Source organism: Peromyscus leucopus, chromosome 3 (assembly GCF_004664715.2).
Source record: "Peromyscus leucopus breed LL Stock chromosome 3, UCI_PerLeu_2.1, whole genome shotgun sequence".
Lineage (NCBI taxonomy): Eukaryota > Metazoa > Chordata > Mammalia > Rodentia > Cricetidae > Peromyscus > Peromyscus leucopus.
Window position 1 is genome coordinate 102,669,138 of NC_051065.1, and position 14,823 is coordinate 102,683,960.

The window sequence follows — 14,823 nt, forward strand, 5'->3', positions numbered from 1 at the left end:
AGATGCAGTATCTAAACAGAAATAGATACTGTCCTGTAATGTCTACTTTTGAAACTTAAAACTATATATATTCTATTCATCTGACTGTGTAGGGAAGGGAGAAGTGTGTACTGTGAGTGTGCATGCATGTATCCATGCATGAACAAAGGTAACCAGCCTGTAAATACCTTGTTCTACCACTCTGACTTACTGAGACACAGTTGCTCACTGAACCTGGAGCTAAGTTGACGGCTGACAAGCTCCAGGATGCTCCTGTCTCCACACACCAACCCCATAACCATAGCAACAGGTCACAGGCAGACATGATCAAGCTTTTTATTTATTTATTTTTTATTTTTTTATTTTATTTATTTATTTTTTTTTTTGAGACAGAGTTTCTCTATGTAACTTTGGAGCCTGTCCTGGAACTCACTCTGTTCCTGAGTGCTGGGATTAAAGGCGTGCGCCCCCACCACCCAGGAATCAAGCTTTTTATATGGGTGCTGGGAATTTGAACTCTGATCTCAAGCTTATACAACAAGCATTCTTAAACGATTAGCATCTACCCAGCCCCCAATCAGCTTTTTTTTTAACTGTCAATTTTACAAAGTATAATCCTTGTTACAGTTTTTTAAAAGTAGTATCATATTCTGACATACTTAAGGAAACCAAGAATACGTAAATAAAAATATCAGTAATTATTTGGATTAAACTGTCCATTTCTAATTTACTGCTTTTCTAATCCCAACTACAATAGTAACAGGGTGGTGTTATGACTGCTTGGAGTTACTGTGCTTGGAGAGTAGATTGTGCATGATGAACAAGAAAAGCTAGAGGATATCTTTTCAAAGCAGACCTGTTAAACACTGTAAGCTGTAAACTACAGTAGGGAAAAGAACACATCAGCTGGCCCAAAGACCAGCACCCCTCCCCAACAGCATGGTTAAAAACTTCTGTGGAAGAAACCAAGGATTTACCTTTGTACTGGCCACGCCAACCTCAGGACCAGCATTAATATGAACCCCACAATCTGTCTCCCTTGATATAGAACTGCCGACTGTATTTGTGATTCCCACAGTTAAGGCTCCTCTCTCCTTACAGTAACGAAGAGCCATCAGGGTGTCAGCTGTCTCCCCTGTGTAGAACAGACAACAGGAACACAGAGCAGTTTCAGAGTACGCCGTTCTTACATGAAAAACTGTCAGTGTTACCATTTGTTTTAAGTAAAACATGAGGCAAGCTCTTACTAAATTTACAAGATATAGTGAGGCAGGGTGGCACACACCTTTAATCCCAGTACTTGGGTGGAAGAGACAGGCAGATCACGGAGTTAGAGGCCAGCTTGGTCTACTTAGTGAGTTCAGGCCAGTCAAGTCTACACAGTAAGACCCTGTCTTAAACAACAACAAAAACCATACATTTACAAGACGTAGGCTTTCAAGGATCTCCCTTGTTTCTTTTGTTTCTTTCTTAATTTTCTTATCTGAAAATTAAGCTCTTTAAGCCATATGTAAAATTGTATTCATTTTTACTAAGTCATAAAGAATGTATTAGTACGACTGAAGCCAATCTATGTTTACCGGGTCATTGAAATACCAGTTTAAATATCAGTTCTTACAAGATATGCTAGAATTATTAGGAAAATTGACTTACAATGACTTTTTCCCCCTTCAAGTCTAAAATGAACATACCTGATTGACTAATGAAAAAGCAAACATCATCTCGAAAGACTGGAGTGTTTCTATCCAAGAAGTCACTAGCAAGCTCCACCATCACTGGCAACTCTGTCAGCTCCTCCAGAACCTGACGGGTCTACAGAGGAAAAGAGAACACAATCTGCCTTCAGACGTTCTTTTTCAATGAACTTCTTTGATCTTAATGTACAGTTTCTATTTTTCTGGTTATAAAAGTAACATACAAACTAGAGGTATAGCTCAATGGTAAACTTGTTATAAAAAAACATGTACAAGGCCAACCCCATCACTGGTTCCAACTCCAGCACTACCAAAAAAAGGGCATAAATTTGGAAAACATTAAGTAATATAAATTAAAGAATAAAAAAATTAAAAGTATTCAATATTCCACTAATCAAGAGATAAGCATTGCCAACACTTTAGTACAAGTCTTTTAAAAACAACTACCAATGCATATGTCCTATTTTGTTCAAGACTTGTCTGAAACTCACTATGTAGTCCAAGCTGGCCTCAAATTTGCCGTAAGGTTCTCAGCCTTCTGAGCACTGGGATTACAAGGTGTGAGCCATAATTTCAAGCTTCATGCAAACATTCTTTTTTTTTTTTTTTTTTGGTTTTTCGAGACAGGGTTTCTCTGTGTAGCTTTGTGCCTTTTCCTGGAACTCACTTGGTAGCCCAGGCTGGCCTCGAACTCACAGAGATCCGCCTGGCTCTGCCTCCCGAGTGCTGGGACTAAAGGCGTGCGCCACCACCGCCCAGCCTGTAAACATTCTTATAAGCAAATATATCCACACATATCGAACATTTTGAGGAGAAAAAGCACTGTTCTGAATCAACTTGTGTGTTATCTCTAACTCTCCAATTGCTAATATTTAAAATTAAAATTTTAATAATGTATATATTCCTCCTACTCCAAATGTCAGAAAATTAGAAACAAGAGAAAACAAACTTTTGGGCACTATAATCTTTTAAGCCCTACAGATGTACAGGCACATGGCGGTGCTTTAACACAGACAACAGACGTTCTCGGTCACCAGCCCTTCACCTGTTTCTTCGGCCACCACCACCAGCCTGTCTCTAGCCTCATCTCCACATTCCTCTTTTACAGCAATAAAACCACAAAGGCTGGTGCAGGAGAGCTGCAGCAGAGGACCCGAGTTTCTTTCCCAGCACCCAGGACTAGTGGCTCACCACCTACACCTCCAGTTCTAAGGAGTCCTACCCATTCTTCTGCCTTCTATGGGTCACACATGCATGCACAGACAGAAACAGAGAGGGAGGGAGGGACAGAGAGAAACCGAGGGTGGGAGAGAAAGCTTTAAACCCCAAAACTCCTGCTAAGTTGCCCTTACTCCACAGCTCTGGAACTTTTACTTGCCCACAAACTGAAACAGAATTGCTTTGTTGTGCTTGGTTCTAGAATGATTCTAGTCTGGCACAACATTGCAGCAACAGGATAATAACACTAACAGTATTACATAACATGAATGCCAATTATCTGAAAATTAAATGCTCTTACTTTTAATTATAATGGTGTAATTTATTTATAATTATTCATAAATTAGATACTGACACTAATAAGCTAAATGTTTTCCTTCAAATAAATGTAAGCAAAAAATTTCCCCCTAGATTACAAATTATTACATTGGAATTTTATCTTCAAACAAACAAACCTAACAACCTACCAGATATTAAAAATTAAAATAACTCGGCGGGCAGTGGCAGCCCACACCTTTAATTCCAGCACTTGGGAGGCAGAGGCAGCTGGATCTCTGGGTGTTTGAGGCCAGCCTGGTCTACAGAGTATGTTCCAGGACAGCCAGGGCTACACAGAAACCCTGTCTCGAAAAAAAAAAAAAAAAAAATCAAAAAGAAAAAAAAATTAGATCCCACAGGGTAAGACAAATATTTGTGCCACAGCAAATAAAAAATTTACATGAACTTTGGAAATCAATCTTAAAGCAGAAACTGAGTGCAAGAGACCTGTGTATGCCAGTGTGTAATCTACTTCCTTATGAAAAAACTACAGCTGGATCCAATTTATTAAGAGGCCATCATGTCCCAGTTTCTTTACTGACAATCAATGTAAGTCCCTAACACAGGACTTTCAGCTTCTAAACGCTAATTTAATAAAGTCTGGGTTGGAGAGATAGCTAAGTAGTCAAGAGCATCAGCTGCTCTTGCAGAGAACTCAGGTCCAGTTCCCAGCAGGGCAACTCACAGCCATCAGTAATTCCAGGAGAGCCAATGTCCTCTTCTGACCTGCAAGGGCACCAGGCACACACGTGGTACACAGACATACTTGCAGGCAAAACGCTCACACACATAAAATAAAACAAATAAATCTAAAATTCAAAACAATCAAAAAGTGTGTTAATAAGCAGACTTCCTTTCTTTGCAGAAATGTACCTGTAAAGCAAACCCTGCTGAGACTCCCAGAAGTCCCTGGCCGTCTGTCTGAGTCTATTGGGCAATTCTAAGAAAATAAGCAAACCCCAAAAGCCATATTAAGAGGTTGAGGAAGGAGGATCTTGGTCTCAACAAAACACTTAATGACTATAAGAAGGCATGCTCTGTGGGCTACTTACAACAGTACAAAGCCCCTTCCCTCTCTGGTTATGATGTCAAGGCAGCCTATGTGTATATGTAAAGACTTTCTATAGTGTATCTTCCATTAACAAATAATTCAAGCAACTAGGAATCCCTCTGTCCCTTCCCTGAAATGTCATGTAAAAAAAACGACACAATAACATGTTTTAACAAAAGATAGCTTTACGAGGCTAAAGCAAGAAGGCTCAATAGGTAAAGGGAATTGTCATACAAGCCTGGAGACCGGAATGAATCCCCAAAACCCACATAAAGGTGGAAGGACAGAACCTACTCCACAGCTAACCCCTGACCTTCACATGCATGCTTCCCTACACGTATCATACATGCATACAAAAATAATTTTTAAAGTTTTAAAGATAGTTTTACATGGTATGTTACTAGAAATACTACTGATCTGCAGATATCCTGATTCCAATATGACATAACTAAAATGTAAAGAGGCTACTTACTGCCACACCAGCGTGGTAACTTGTGCCACAAGCAATAAGGATCAACCGCCGACACCGCTGGATCTCCTTAATGTGGTCTTTCAAACCTCCCAAATTCACTGAAATAGAAATTTGTGTATATAATTATTTAGGAAAGAACCATATAAAGCAGAAAATCCTTTTCATAAGTATCCACTGTCTATCTGAAAAATTAATACTACTGTTTTAAGCAATTCATATTCCTTTTTGGAAGAATATTTTACTGTAGTTATGTAAATTAACAGTGCACATCTTAACTGGTCCCTCACCAAATCTGCACCCACCTCACTCAACCACCAAGGAGTCAAACAGGCATTGATTCATTTCAAGTCACTTTCCATCCCTCTCTGAGATGAAAAGTTACCTCAAAGGAAAAACTATAGGGACAGAACCAGGAGGTGTGCTGGCACTGAAAGCTGGATTTGGAGAGAAGACAACAGGGGCATAAGGAAGTTTCCAGAATGATAGAGCTGTTCTATATCTTGACTCTGCTGAGGTCATGATTATGACTGTTACGAAGTTCTGTCAAAACCCAGAATCTTACTAGGAAGCTGAGGCAATGGAGCCATTTGACACTAGTAATTCAAGAGCAGTCTAGGCAGCATAGCAAGATCCTGGCTTAGAAAAAAGAAAACAGGATGTTACATTTAGAATGATGAATTTGGGGCTGGAGATGGCTCAGTGGTCAAGAGGACTTGCTGCTCTTCCAGAGGACTTGGGTTCAGTCCCCAGGACCCACACAGCAGCTACAACTAACTGTCTGGACCTCCAGTTCCAGAGAATCTGACATCTTCTAACACCAGGAATGCACATGCACACGATGCATATACCTACATTCAGGCAAAACATGCGTACACATAAAATAAATAAATCTTTTAAAAAATAGTAATTTTTTTAAAATGATGAATTTGGGTAGGCGAAATGACTTAGCAAGTAAAGGCACTTGCTGCCGAACCTGATGACCTGAATTCTACTCCCAGGATCCACATGATAGAAGGAGAGAACCAACTCCTACAAACTGTCCTCTGACCTCTACCTGCATGCTATGATACATGTGCCTACATATATACATAAAACAAATCAAAGTAAGAAAATAAATGATAAATGTATGGGTGGAGACATAGGCTAATTCATAAAGTGCTTGCCACACAAGCATGAGTTTGATCCCCAGAATCCATGTAAAAAGCTGGGCATGATGGGATGTGCTTATAATCCCAGCACTGGGGAGAGAGACAGAAGGATCCCTGGGGCTCACTGCCAGCCATACTAGCCTAATCCACAAATGCCAAGACTCAGTGACAGAACCTATCTCAATAAACAAACTAACAAAAACAAAGCAAAGTGGAATAAGCCTGAGAAACAACACCCAAGGTTGGCCTCTGGCTTCCACATAAGCACATGCACATAAGTACACACACACACACACACACACACACACACACACACACACACACACACAGCTAAACATGGGTATGTATAATCACACATACAAAATGATTATTTTCATTATATCTAATTATACTTCAGTAAAGCTACCTAGAAAACTATCTTCATTATGTTTATTTCTACAAACTCCAAACTATGGTGATACATTTTTCTAAAAATACTTCTTGTCTTCAATGAGACTGAATTACTGCCAGACCCTACAGCCAAATTAATAATATGCATTGAGATCATTTAAGACTGTACATTCAACCTGCTACCCTGCTGTATGCTCAGCCTGCTCAACCTGCCTTTAAGAGAACAACATTACCAACATTAATATGCCTTGGATTTCTCATTCAATCAGCTTTTGCAACTTAAGCTAAATGCACAGTTTTAATCTTAAATTATGTACTTTCCATGCCCCTGACCCAGAATAATGCATGTGTGCTGTGGTAATCGTTTGCCAAAAGCAGCAAACAGGTTGAAAGCAAGCTTAAACTAAAAACACATAAATGTTGGAAGCAATGTGTGCATATAGATCTGTTTGAGGTTTTGAGTGCTGTTCTGGGTCAATAAAGTAACTTCTTTCCTTGTAAACTCAAAGAATTTTTATAAAGAATCCCTCATTTCTTTCCCATACCATGTTTTCTGTGTTGTTCAATATAGAGCAAAGCTCTGTTAGGGACAGCACAACACACAGACAGATCAGACACAACAGAGAAGCAACAGGGAGAGATCACTCATCCGTTGGTAGAATAGACATGCTACCAACATGCCAGTAACCACGAACGGAAGACACAGGGAGAGAAGCAGAGAATTCAAATTTGAGCTCTTTCTTGGTCAAACTACTCCAAGAGGAAGTTTTTCAGTTCTTATTCCTTAATGCAACACTGATGCATTTTTGCGCTCCACCCCCAGGTTTCCTTAATGTGGTATCAATGTACCAACACTGCAGTACTGTTTGTATACAAGCCCACTCTTCTCTCAGTCTTTGTCACTGCCACCTACCTAACTGCTCCAGTTCCAATGTTGGCATTTCCTAGATTGCTTAGACACCCCCATCTCTGCCCACCTACCACATCCCTCTCCTGAAATCCCTTCGGATCATCATCTCTCTGAAGATGATGGCAGCAACATTCTCTCATCTCTCTCTTTTTTAATTAGCAAAGCAGGCTGGAGATGGTTCAATGGGCAGTGTTTGCTGTGCAAGCATGAGGACCTTATTTTGGATCTCTAGCACTCACATAAAAATCTGGGCATCAAAATGGGTGCCTGTAATCCCATCATTAAGAAGGTGGAGACAGGCAAATTCCAACATTAGGAAGCTCAATGACCAGCCAATCTAACCAATCAGTGAGCTCCAGGTTCAGTATAGATACCTTATGTCAAAAATAAGGTGGAAGGCAACTGAGGAAAACACTCAGCATTGACCTCTGACCTCCACATGTGTTGTGGAATATTAGTTTAAGATGTTTTACATTTGTTTGTGCTGTGGAATATTTGTTTAATGGTGCAAAGATGTGTTGCACTGTTTAACTCTGTGAAACTGTGTTACTTGCCTGCCTAAAACACCTGATTGGTCTAATAAAGAGCTGAATGGCCAATAGCTAGGCTGGAGAAGGATAGTTGGGGCTGGCAGGCAGAGAGAATACATAGGAGAAATCTAGGCTCAAAAAAAGAATGAGCAAGGAGAAAAAAAAAAGGAGGAGAGGAGGATGCCAGGGGCCAGCTACCCATCCACAGAGTAAGAAGGAAAGAAAGATATATAAAATAAAGAATAAAGGAAGGTAAAAAGTCCAGAGGCAAAACATGGTTAAAGAGAAACAGGATAATTTAAGTTAGAAAAGCTGACTAGAAACAAGCCAAGGCCAGACATTCATAAATAAGAATAAGTGTATTTATTTGGGAGCTGGGTGGTAGGCCCCCAGAGTTTAAAAACACACACACACAAACACAACTACACACATGTACACAAACACACATGCCCACATATACTGCTCCCAAACCCCCACATATGAGCAAAGTAGAAACACAACAAATCAACAACAAAAACATTACTGCTGGTTTCCCAAATGACTTAGAATACAATCCACACTACTTTAGGCTTTCAAGTCCCCTGTGACCATTACCTGGCTCCCTCCTGTCCCTGCTCTAAATTAAGCCACAGTATGAAAGCACAGTGTTGCCACAGGCCTTGGCATGCGTTATGAAGGTTTTAGGAAGTATAATGTATGTTATATACTGGTAAATTGTTATGTGCTATTTGAACTCACTGAGAAACCGCCTCTGGAAGTAGGGTTGCCACACACACACACCATTTAAGACCCAAGAACGTTTGTTCTCTAAGATCTGAAGATGTTCCCCCTACTCAACACCATGATAGGGAAGAGAAGAACACAGTAAAACAGCCCAAGTTAAAAAAAAAAAAAAAAGTAGTAATAATAATAATAATAATAATAATAATAATAACAATAATAAAAACATTGTGCCCTTAAGAACAGCTCCAAGGAAAAACTATTTTTCCTGTAATAAAGTGTCTATAGTGGGGAGGAAAAGCCAAAAATTTAGCCATAGAAGCTTAGCCATGGTGAAAAAGCTCAACTGGGAGCTCTAGCTGACCGCCTCAACATCCTAGGTCAGTTTCTGCTACATCCAATTTGACAATGTCATCTCCACTGTTACTTAGAAGCCTCCACTCACTTGAGGGACCATTCTACTCAGACTAGACTCCAAGTAACTGAGTTAAGAGGTTTTCCCAGCTAGTTTCTGCTAGATGTTTTGAGTGCCCAATTTGGTATTTTGTTCTATCAACAATGTATCCATCATTTTCTATTTATTCTTTTACTTTTGCTTGCCATATACTTAATAAACTCATTCAAAACCAAATGTATGGCTATACAACAGAAAAAAAATTGGTGAAGGCTGGGGTGGGGTCATACAAAAGCAAGTTAGGAAACTCAATATAAAAACAGACAAACTAGCATGGTGGGGCATACCTTTAATTCCAGCACTCCAGAGGCAGAGGTAGGTAGATCTCTGTGTGTCTGAGACTAGCCTGTTCTTCAAAGTGAGTTCCAAGGCATTCAGGGCTACCTACCAGCCTACCCCACCTCCCAAAAGAGCAGAGTCTACCAGAGAGGCTAACACTGCAGATGGAGATCAAGAATGGCAGGCAGGTTAAGATGTGGTTAGCTAAATACCATGTTTCCTAAACTTGGTCCTAGCAAATTCCCTGATAGCTTTTAGGATAATATTAGGAGTGCTCCAAGGTCTGAAATGTCTTATATACAGTCTGTGAGAGAGACAGATTCTCACTATGTAAACCAGGCGGGTCTCAAACTCGATGTTCCTGCCTCAGCCTTCCACACATGTGTCATTATATCTGGATAATGCTTTAGACTAATTTTGATGACATAAGCCATAACTAATGGAAAGAGCAAGAAAACCTGGGAGATGGCAGGTAGTACTCAGGAAGAACACAGCGCACACACACATAGACAAGTTTGGCTCCATGAATGTGACCTTTGACAAGACATTTAAACAGACAGAGCCCTGATGTCTTCGCCCTAAAAACATAAGACAACTGCTATCCCATTTACATTAGACAACTTGTATACACGTAATACATGTAAGAGTTTTTAAAACAGTAAATGTCTCAGAGCTGAGGGTCTAACTCAGTAGTAGACTACACGCTTAGTATATGTAAGACCCTAGTTTTGATCCCTTGGATGCAGGGTGGAGGCACAGGACAACAAAACATGAAGTTTTCAAAGTCAGTCTCATTCCCTTCCCTTAACAAACAAATCCTTTTCCACAAATCCTTTCAGCACTGTTTTCTGGTCCTCCCTGAGTCTCCCTGCTCACATAGATATGGGTCTTCACTGTCTTGCTCCTGTCTCTCACCTGGATCCCTCTCTTTCTCTTCTCATTGTGTCCCAGACAGATCAACATCCTACTGATATATGTTTATAACCCAGGCTCTCACTCCTTCCATACCCTGGAGCCTGGCACCCAGTCTTTTAAAGCTCTTCAGCTCTTTAACAGAAGCATCTCCACTGAGCTCTCCCCTCTTCAGGACAGTTCCTCTCCCCTTCTTTTATAGCTCTTCAAATACTAGATCTGGAATCCATAAACAGCCTCCTAATGGTTTTCCCACCAATGTCCTTAGCTAATGCTCTTCTAGCCAGCTGAGTGTTCCCACCTGTCATCCACTTATTTATATCTTCCATATTTCACGAGGCCTTCCTTCATCCCAACATCCCTTTCCACAAACAGACTCATTCTTCATATTTCCTAAATTCAGTATTAAACTTTAAGCATTTTCTAGTGCTAGGATATTTTACTTTTCTTGAAATTATTAATTGTATAATGATCTCCTTTACACAAAATTAAAATATTTTGTTAAAGATGTATTTATTAATTATGTATCCAGTGTTCTGTGTGCATGTATCCCTGCAGGCCAGAAGAGGGCACAAGATCTCACTATAGATGGTTGTGAGCCACCATGTGGTTGCTCGGAATTGAACTAAGGACATCTGGAAGAGCAATCAGTGCCCTTAACCTCTGAGCCATCTCTCCACACCCACATGATTAAAATACTGTGGGCAAGACTACATCAGAAACTTTACTATAGTCTACTCCTATGACATGAGATGAAGACTAAGTTTACAGCCATAAGATGTCTGTATGTTCTAGAGACTAGTGTTGCACTTTGACTTCTCCCTTAAACATGGAGTTAGGTGCAAACCTCTGCAAGAAAGACCTCTGCAGAAGTTCATGCTTTTGCTTACTTATGAGAGAAACCCAAGGGCTAAAGAGATGACTCAGTGGTTAAGAGCACCTGCTGTTCTTACAGAAGACTTGGGTTCTGTTCCCAGGACCCAAATGATGGCTCACAATTATATGCAACTCCAGTTCCAGAGGATCTGACATCCTCTTCTAACCTCCAAAAACACCAGGCACACATACATACAGGTAGCCAAAGCTCTCATACACATAAAACAAATAAATCTGAAGGAAAAAATTCAGAAAGAAATCTAGCCTGGCTGATTCGTGTAACCTGAGCAAGCAGACAGGTTCTTTTCAGAATCCACAATGTCCAAGACATGCAAAGAACTATCCCTGATAGCCACAGCAGGAACCCAGGATGTGACCGTCACCCCCCTTTACCATTTTTCAATATGCCATTCAGTGGGATTACACACATTCACACTGTTGGGCCCTTACTCCTATCCAACTCTACAACTTTTCGTCATCTCCAGGGGAAACTACATAAGAAATAAATCATGACTCCTCCCCATCATCCCAGCACCTGTCTCTTGAGTCTGACTACTGTGATTGTGACTCCAACCTGAGGTGCAATCACACTTTGATGTCTGGCAATCCCAGCTGTTCCACAGATCTACGTAAAGGACAATCAACTTTCCAGTTGCTAATGGCACTCCTACAAGAGACTGGGGTGAAGAAGTAGTAAATACCATTACCAGTATAGTCATCAAAATTGACTCTTCCTCTCATTGTGTTCACAACAGATTCTGGCTGCTCAAAAATTTCTTTCTGCATGAATGAACTAAAGTTGCCTACAAAAATAGAAATTACATAATTAAAACAACAGTAAATGAGCTAAAGGATATGAAATCTGTACACAAGTCTATCTCTTCTCAACATAATCTTGATAGATGAAACAAAAGGTCATGCAGTAAAGAAATCAGGTTAACTTCCTAGAAGCTTGCATGAGTGTTCTACTCTACATGAAAATTAAGAAGGAAGAAAGCCACTTTTCTTTACTCAGTAGCTAAAATGCATAGTTACACAAAAACCAGGGCATAAGATAATTTTTGAGTCAAATTTAAGTTCAGACTCATCAAGCTATCCTTTACTATGTCAACTGCAAAAATTCCTTACTTATGAGTAAGATCAGTATGTACTTCCTGGTATGGATGATAGTGTGGCTCATGGGACTTTGCAGACAGTAGTTTTACAATATAATTCCTATTACAACCCAATCAGAAAGGAGAATAAAAATCCTAACTGTTAATGGCAGTACACATTATGTAGGATACACTCATATCAGGTACTGTTCTAAGAGCTTTATTCAGATCAGCCTTCTTGATCTTCAACACAACCTTAATGAGATGGATTCTATTTTCTCCTCTTAATACATGAGAAGGCTGAAGCACAGAGAGAATACAAGAATAGTACTGAACAGAGCATGAGCCATATTCACCCTTACAAAGCATCTTTAAACATGTGGTACTATCTCCTTTTTACAAAGTTAAAAACAAACCATGACTTAGTTTCAAGAACTGTTCTAAGACTAGCAGATAATTTCTACAGAGGCAGCCCTTTTCCTGGGTTAACCATCCACTCATCATCTAGAAGTTTCATAAGCAGGGCGGGAAGTAGAATGCTTCCTTTCTTTAAGCATCCCAAGACCTAACATCACAAGATACTCACCTTTCATGATCTGCTGGAGTTCCATCTGGAGGGTTTGCACAGCTCGGCCAGGATGGTCTCCTGCAGTTCGTTTAATTCGATGGATGGAAAGACGGCCATCCACCACTGCTGCAACATCGTCATCTTCAAGAAAGATGACACGATTGGTGTGCTCTATCACAGCACTACAAAACAGTCAAGGAGATGTTATCATTGATAACCAAGGATCACTGTCACCAAGAAAGCTATCATTAGAACACCAGACAAAGCTCAAACTCCAAGTCTCATCTTACACCACATGTTAACTGCCAATGCCTTCACTACCTTCAGAGCCATATTGAGGATGTGGTCATTGTGTTTAAAAAAATAATAATAATAATAAAGTAAACCTTTGTACAGCAACCTAACCAATTAGAAAAATCAGAAGGCATGGCTATTTCCACCTCATTCCAGCTCTCACTAAGCCTGTCATTTTAACCCCTATTTCTGAACAGTTCCATGTCACTATCGCTGATGAACACAAGCTGCCACCAGCTCTTTGGCTGGCTTCTTTCTGTAACACCCTAACTACCACTACTTCTCTTACCTCTCTACCTGTTCTCCTTTTCTGTTCAAGTCAACATCAAAAGGTAATGCTAATCAAAAATTTTCCTTCACCCAACAAATCACTTTTCAGCTCCCGCTGGCTCTCAGGAAAACTTTAAATTGTCTCAAATGTCCCATCGAGCATTCTCTCTTCTACTAAGCGGTTTGATACCCTTCCCAAACTCACAGGTGTGTCACCTGTACAGAGTGAATGTTCTTCTCCCAGCCCTTCATCTAATTAGCTCCTGACCGTCCCTTAGCTCAGTTGGAGCTTCATTCCCTTAAAAAAGATCTACTCATGAGGGATTAAATGATCTTGTTAAAGGCAAGTGTTATCTCCTCTGTTATGGCAAAGCAAACAGTATTTTATCTCACCATTCTCCTGAGGCTAGCACATGGCATTGCTCAATACGCATTAAGAAAGAATCAAAAGCCAATATGCTCCTGCAGTTTCTAGTCTAGGTCATGACTATTAGTTCTGTGTAGCAAAGCCACTTAATGACAGCAAAGACAAGTTTGCAAAATCTAGAAAACTGTAAAGTCTGTTTCTCACTCAGATAATATACTCCGGGAAGTACTAAGTGGTACAATTTTCTCATTCTTATTCCCTCTTATTTTCAGTCCCAGTGAATGAATCAAGTATCTGAGAGGTTCTATTTCATCCCTACTCCTACAGTATTCGAATTACCAATGCCTCTAAATATTCCACAGCACTTCCTTTTAAAATTTCAGTCTTCCTTTGTAAAAGCATTATGCTGTAAGTCAACTCTAAATATAAAAGCTATAATGTCCACATGAGACCTAAACTATAGTATCTTAGCAACTGTAACTGCTAGAAAAGCCATCCCTCCTCCCTATAATTCTTGGGTACACCTCTTGGAAATGAAACAAAATAAAGAAACAAACAAATACTCCAAAGTAAATACATTAGAATAGGTCTCTAAGAATATATTTGTTTTGGTAAAGTGACCAACATGCTTTGAAGGGGTAGAAAAGGTGTTCTTATTGTCTCATGTCTAACAAGGTGACCTCTAATTTCTCAATTGAGAGAATTCTGGAGCTAAGACATCATTAGTAGTAGACTGCTTACTTGGCATACAGGAGTCAGAGGTTCTAGTCTCAGCACCTAGACTTTTACAAATACATTCATGGTATGGGGAAGTTTTCCTAAAAATTATCTTGACTCAATGAAGGAAGCTCACCTTGCATCAGAAGCAAAGTAATATTCAACTGCCTTTTCCTCAACAGGGAAAAGGCATGTCGTGCTGTCCACACGGGAGAGATTGCAGCTTCCTTTCTTGTCTTTGCCTAGAGCACAGAGATAACATAAGTCAGCAAGAAAATCATGCTACAATTTAGAAACAGGCATAACTGTTCATAAAGTCAACACCAAAAGGAAGAAAGAGCAACACAAACAAATTCAGTAGTTCTCAAATTTGAGGTTGCTCTCTGGATTTCCATGCACTAAGCCAGTAAGAGAAGACAGGAAGTGCAGTGAAACAGCGGCTACAAAGACTGCATGGCAGACAACAGTGCTGCATGGTAAACTCTAAAATGTCGATTCTTTTCAGGTAGAAAAGAATTTATTGATAAGAATTTTTTTTTTTTTTTTTTTTTTTTTTTTTTGG

The 14,823-nt window shown here is 39.8% G+C and overlaps 1 protein-coding gene across 2 annotated transcripts in view; it reads right to left on the reverse strand.

The window, feature by feature from the left end:
• Gfpt1 (glutamine--fructose-6-phosphate transaminase 1) overlaps positions 1–14,823 on the reverse strand; it is a 55,966-nt gene that overhangs the window by 16,305 nt on the left and 24,838 nt on the right. For both annotated transcript variants that reach the window (XM_028853708.2, XM_028853698.2), the window contains 6 exons: positions 14,398–14,503; positions 12,632–12,795; positions 11,659–11,754; positions 4,733–4,830; positions 1,671–1,791; positions 957–1,114 (listed from right to left, as the gene is read on the reverse strand). In XM_028853708.2, coding sequence (XP_028709541.1) covers positions 957–1,114; positions 1,671–1,791; positions 4,733–4,830; positions 11,659–11,754; positions 12,632–12,795; positions 14,398–14,503 — 743 coding nt within the window. The remainder of the gene's footprint in view (positions 1–956; positions 1,115–1,670; positions 1,792–4,732; positions 4,831–11,658; positions 11,755–12,631; positions 12,796–14,397; positions 14,504–14,823) is intronic.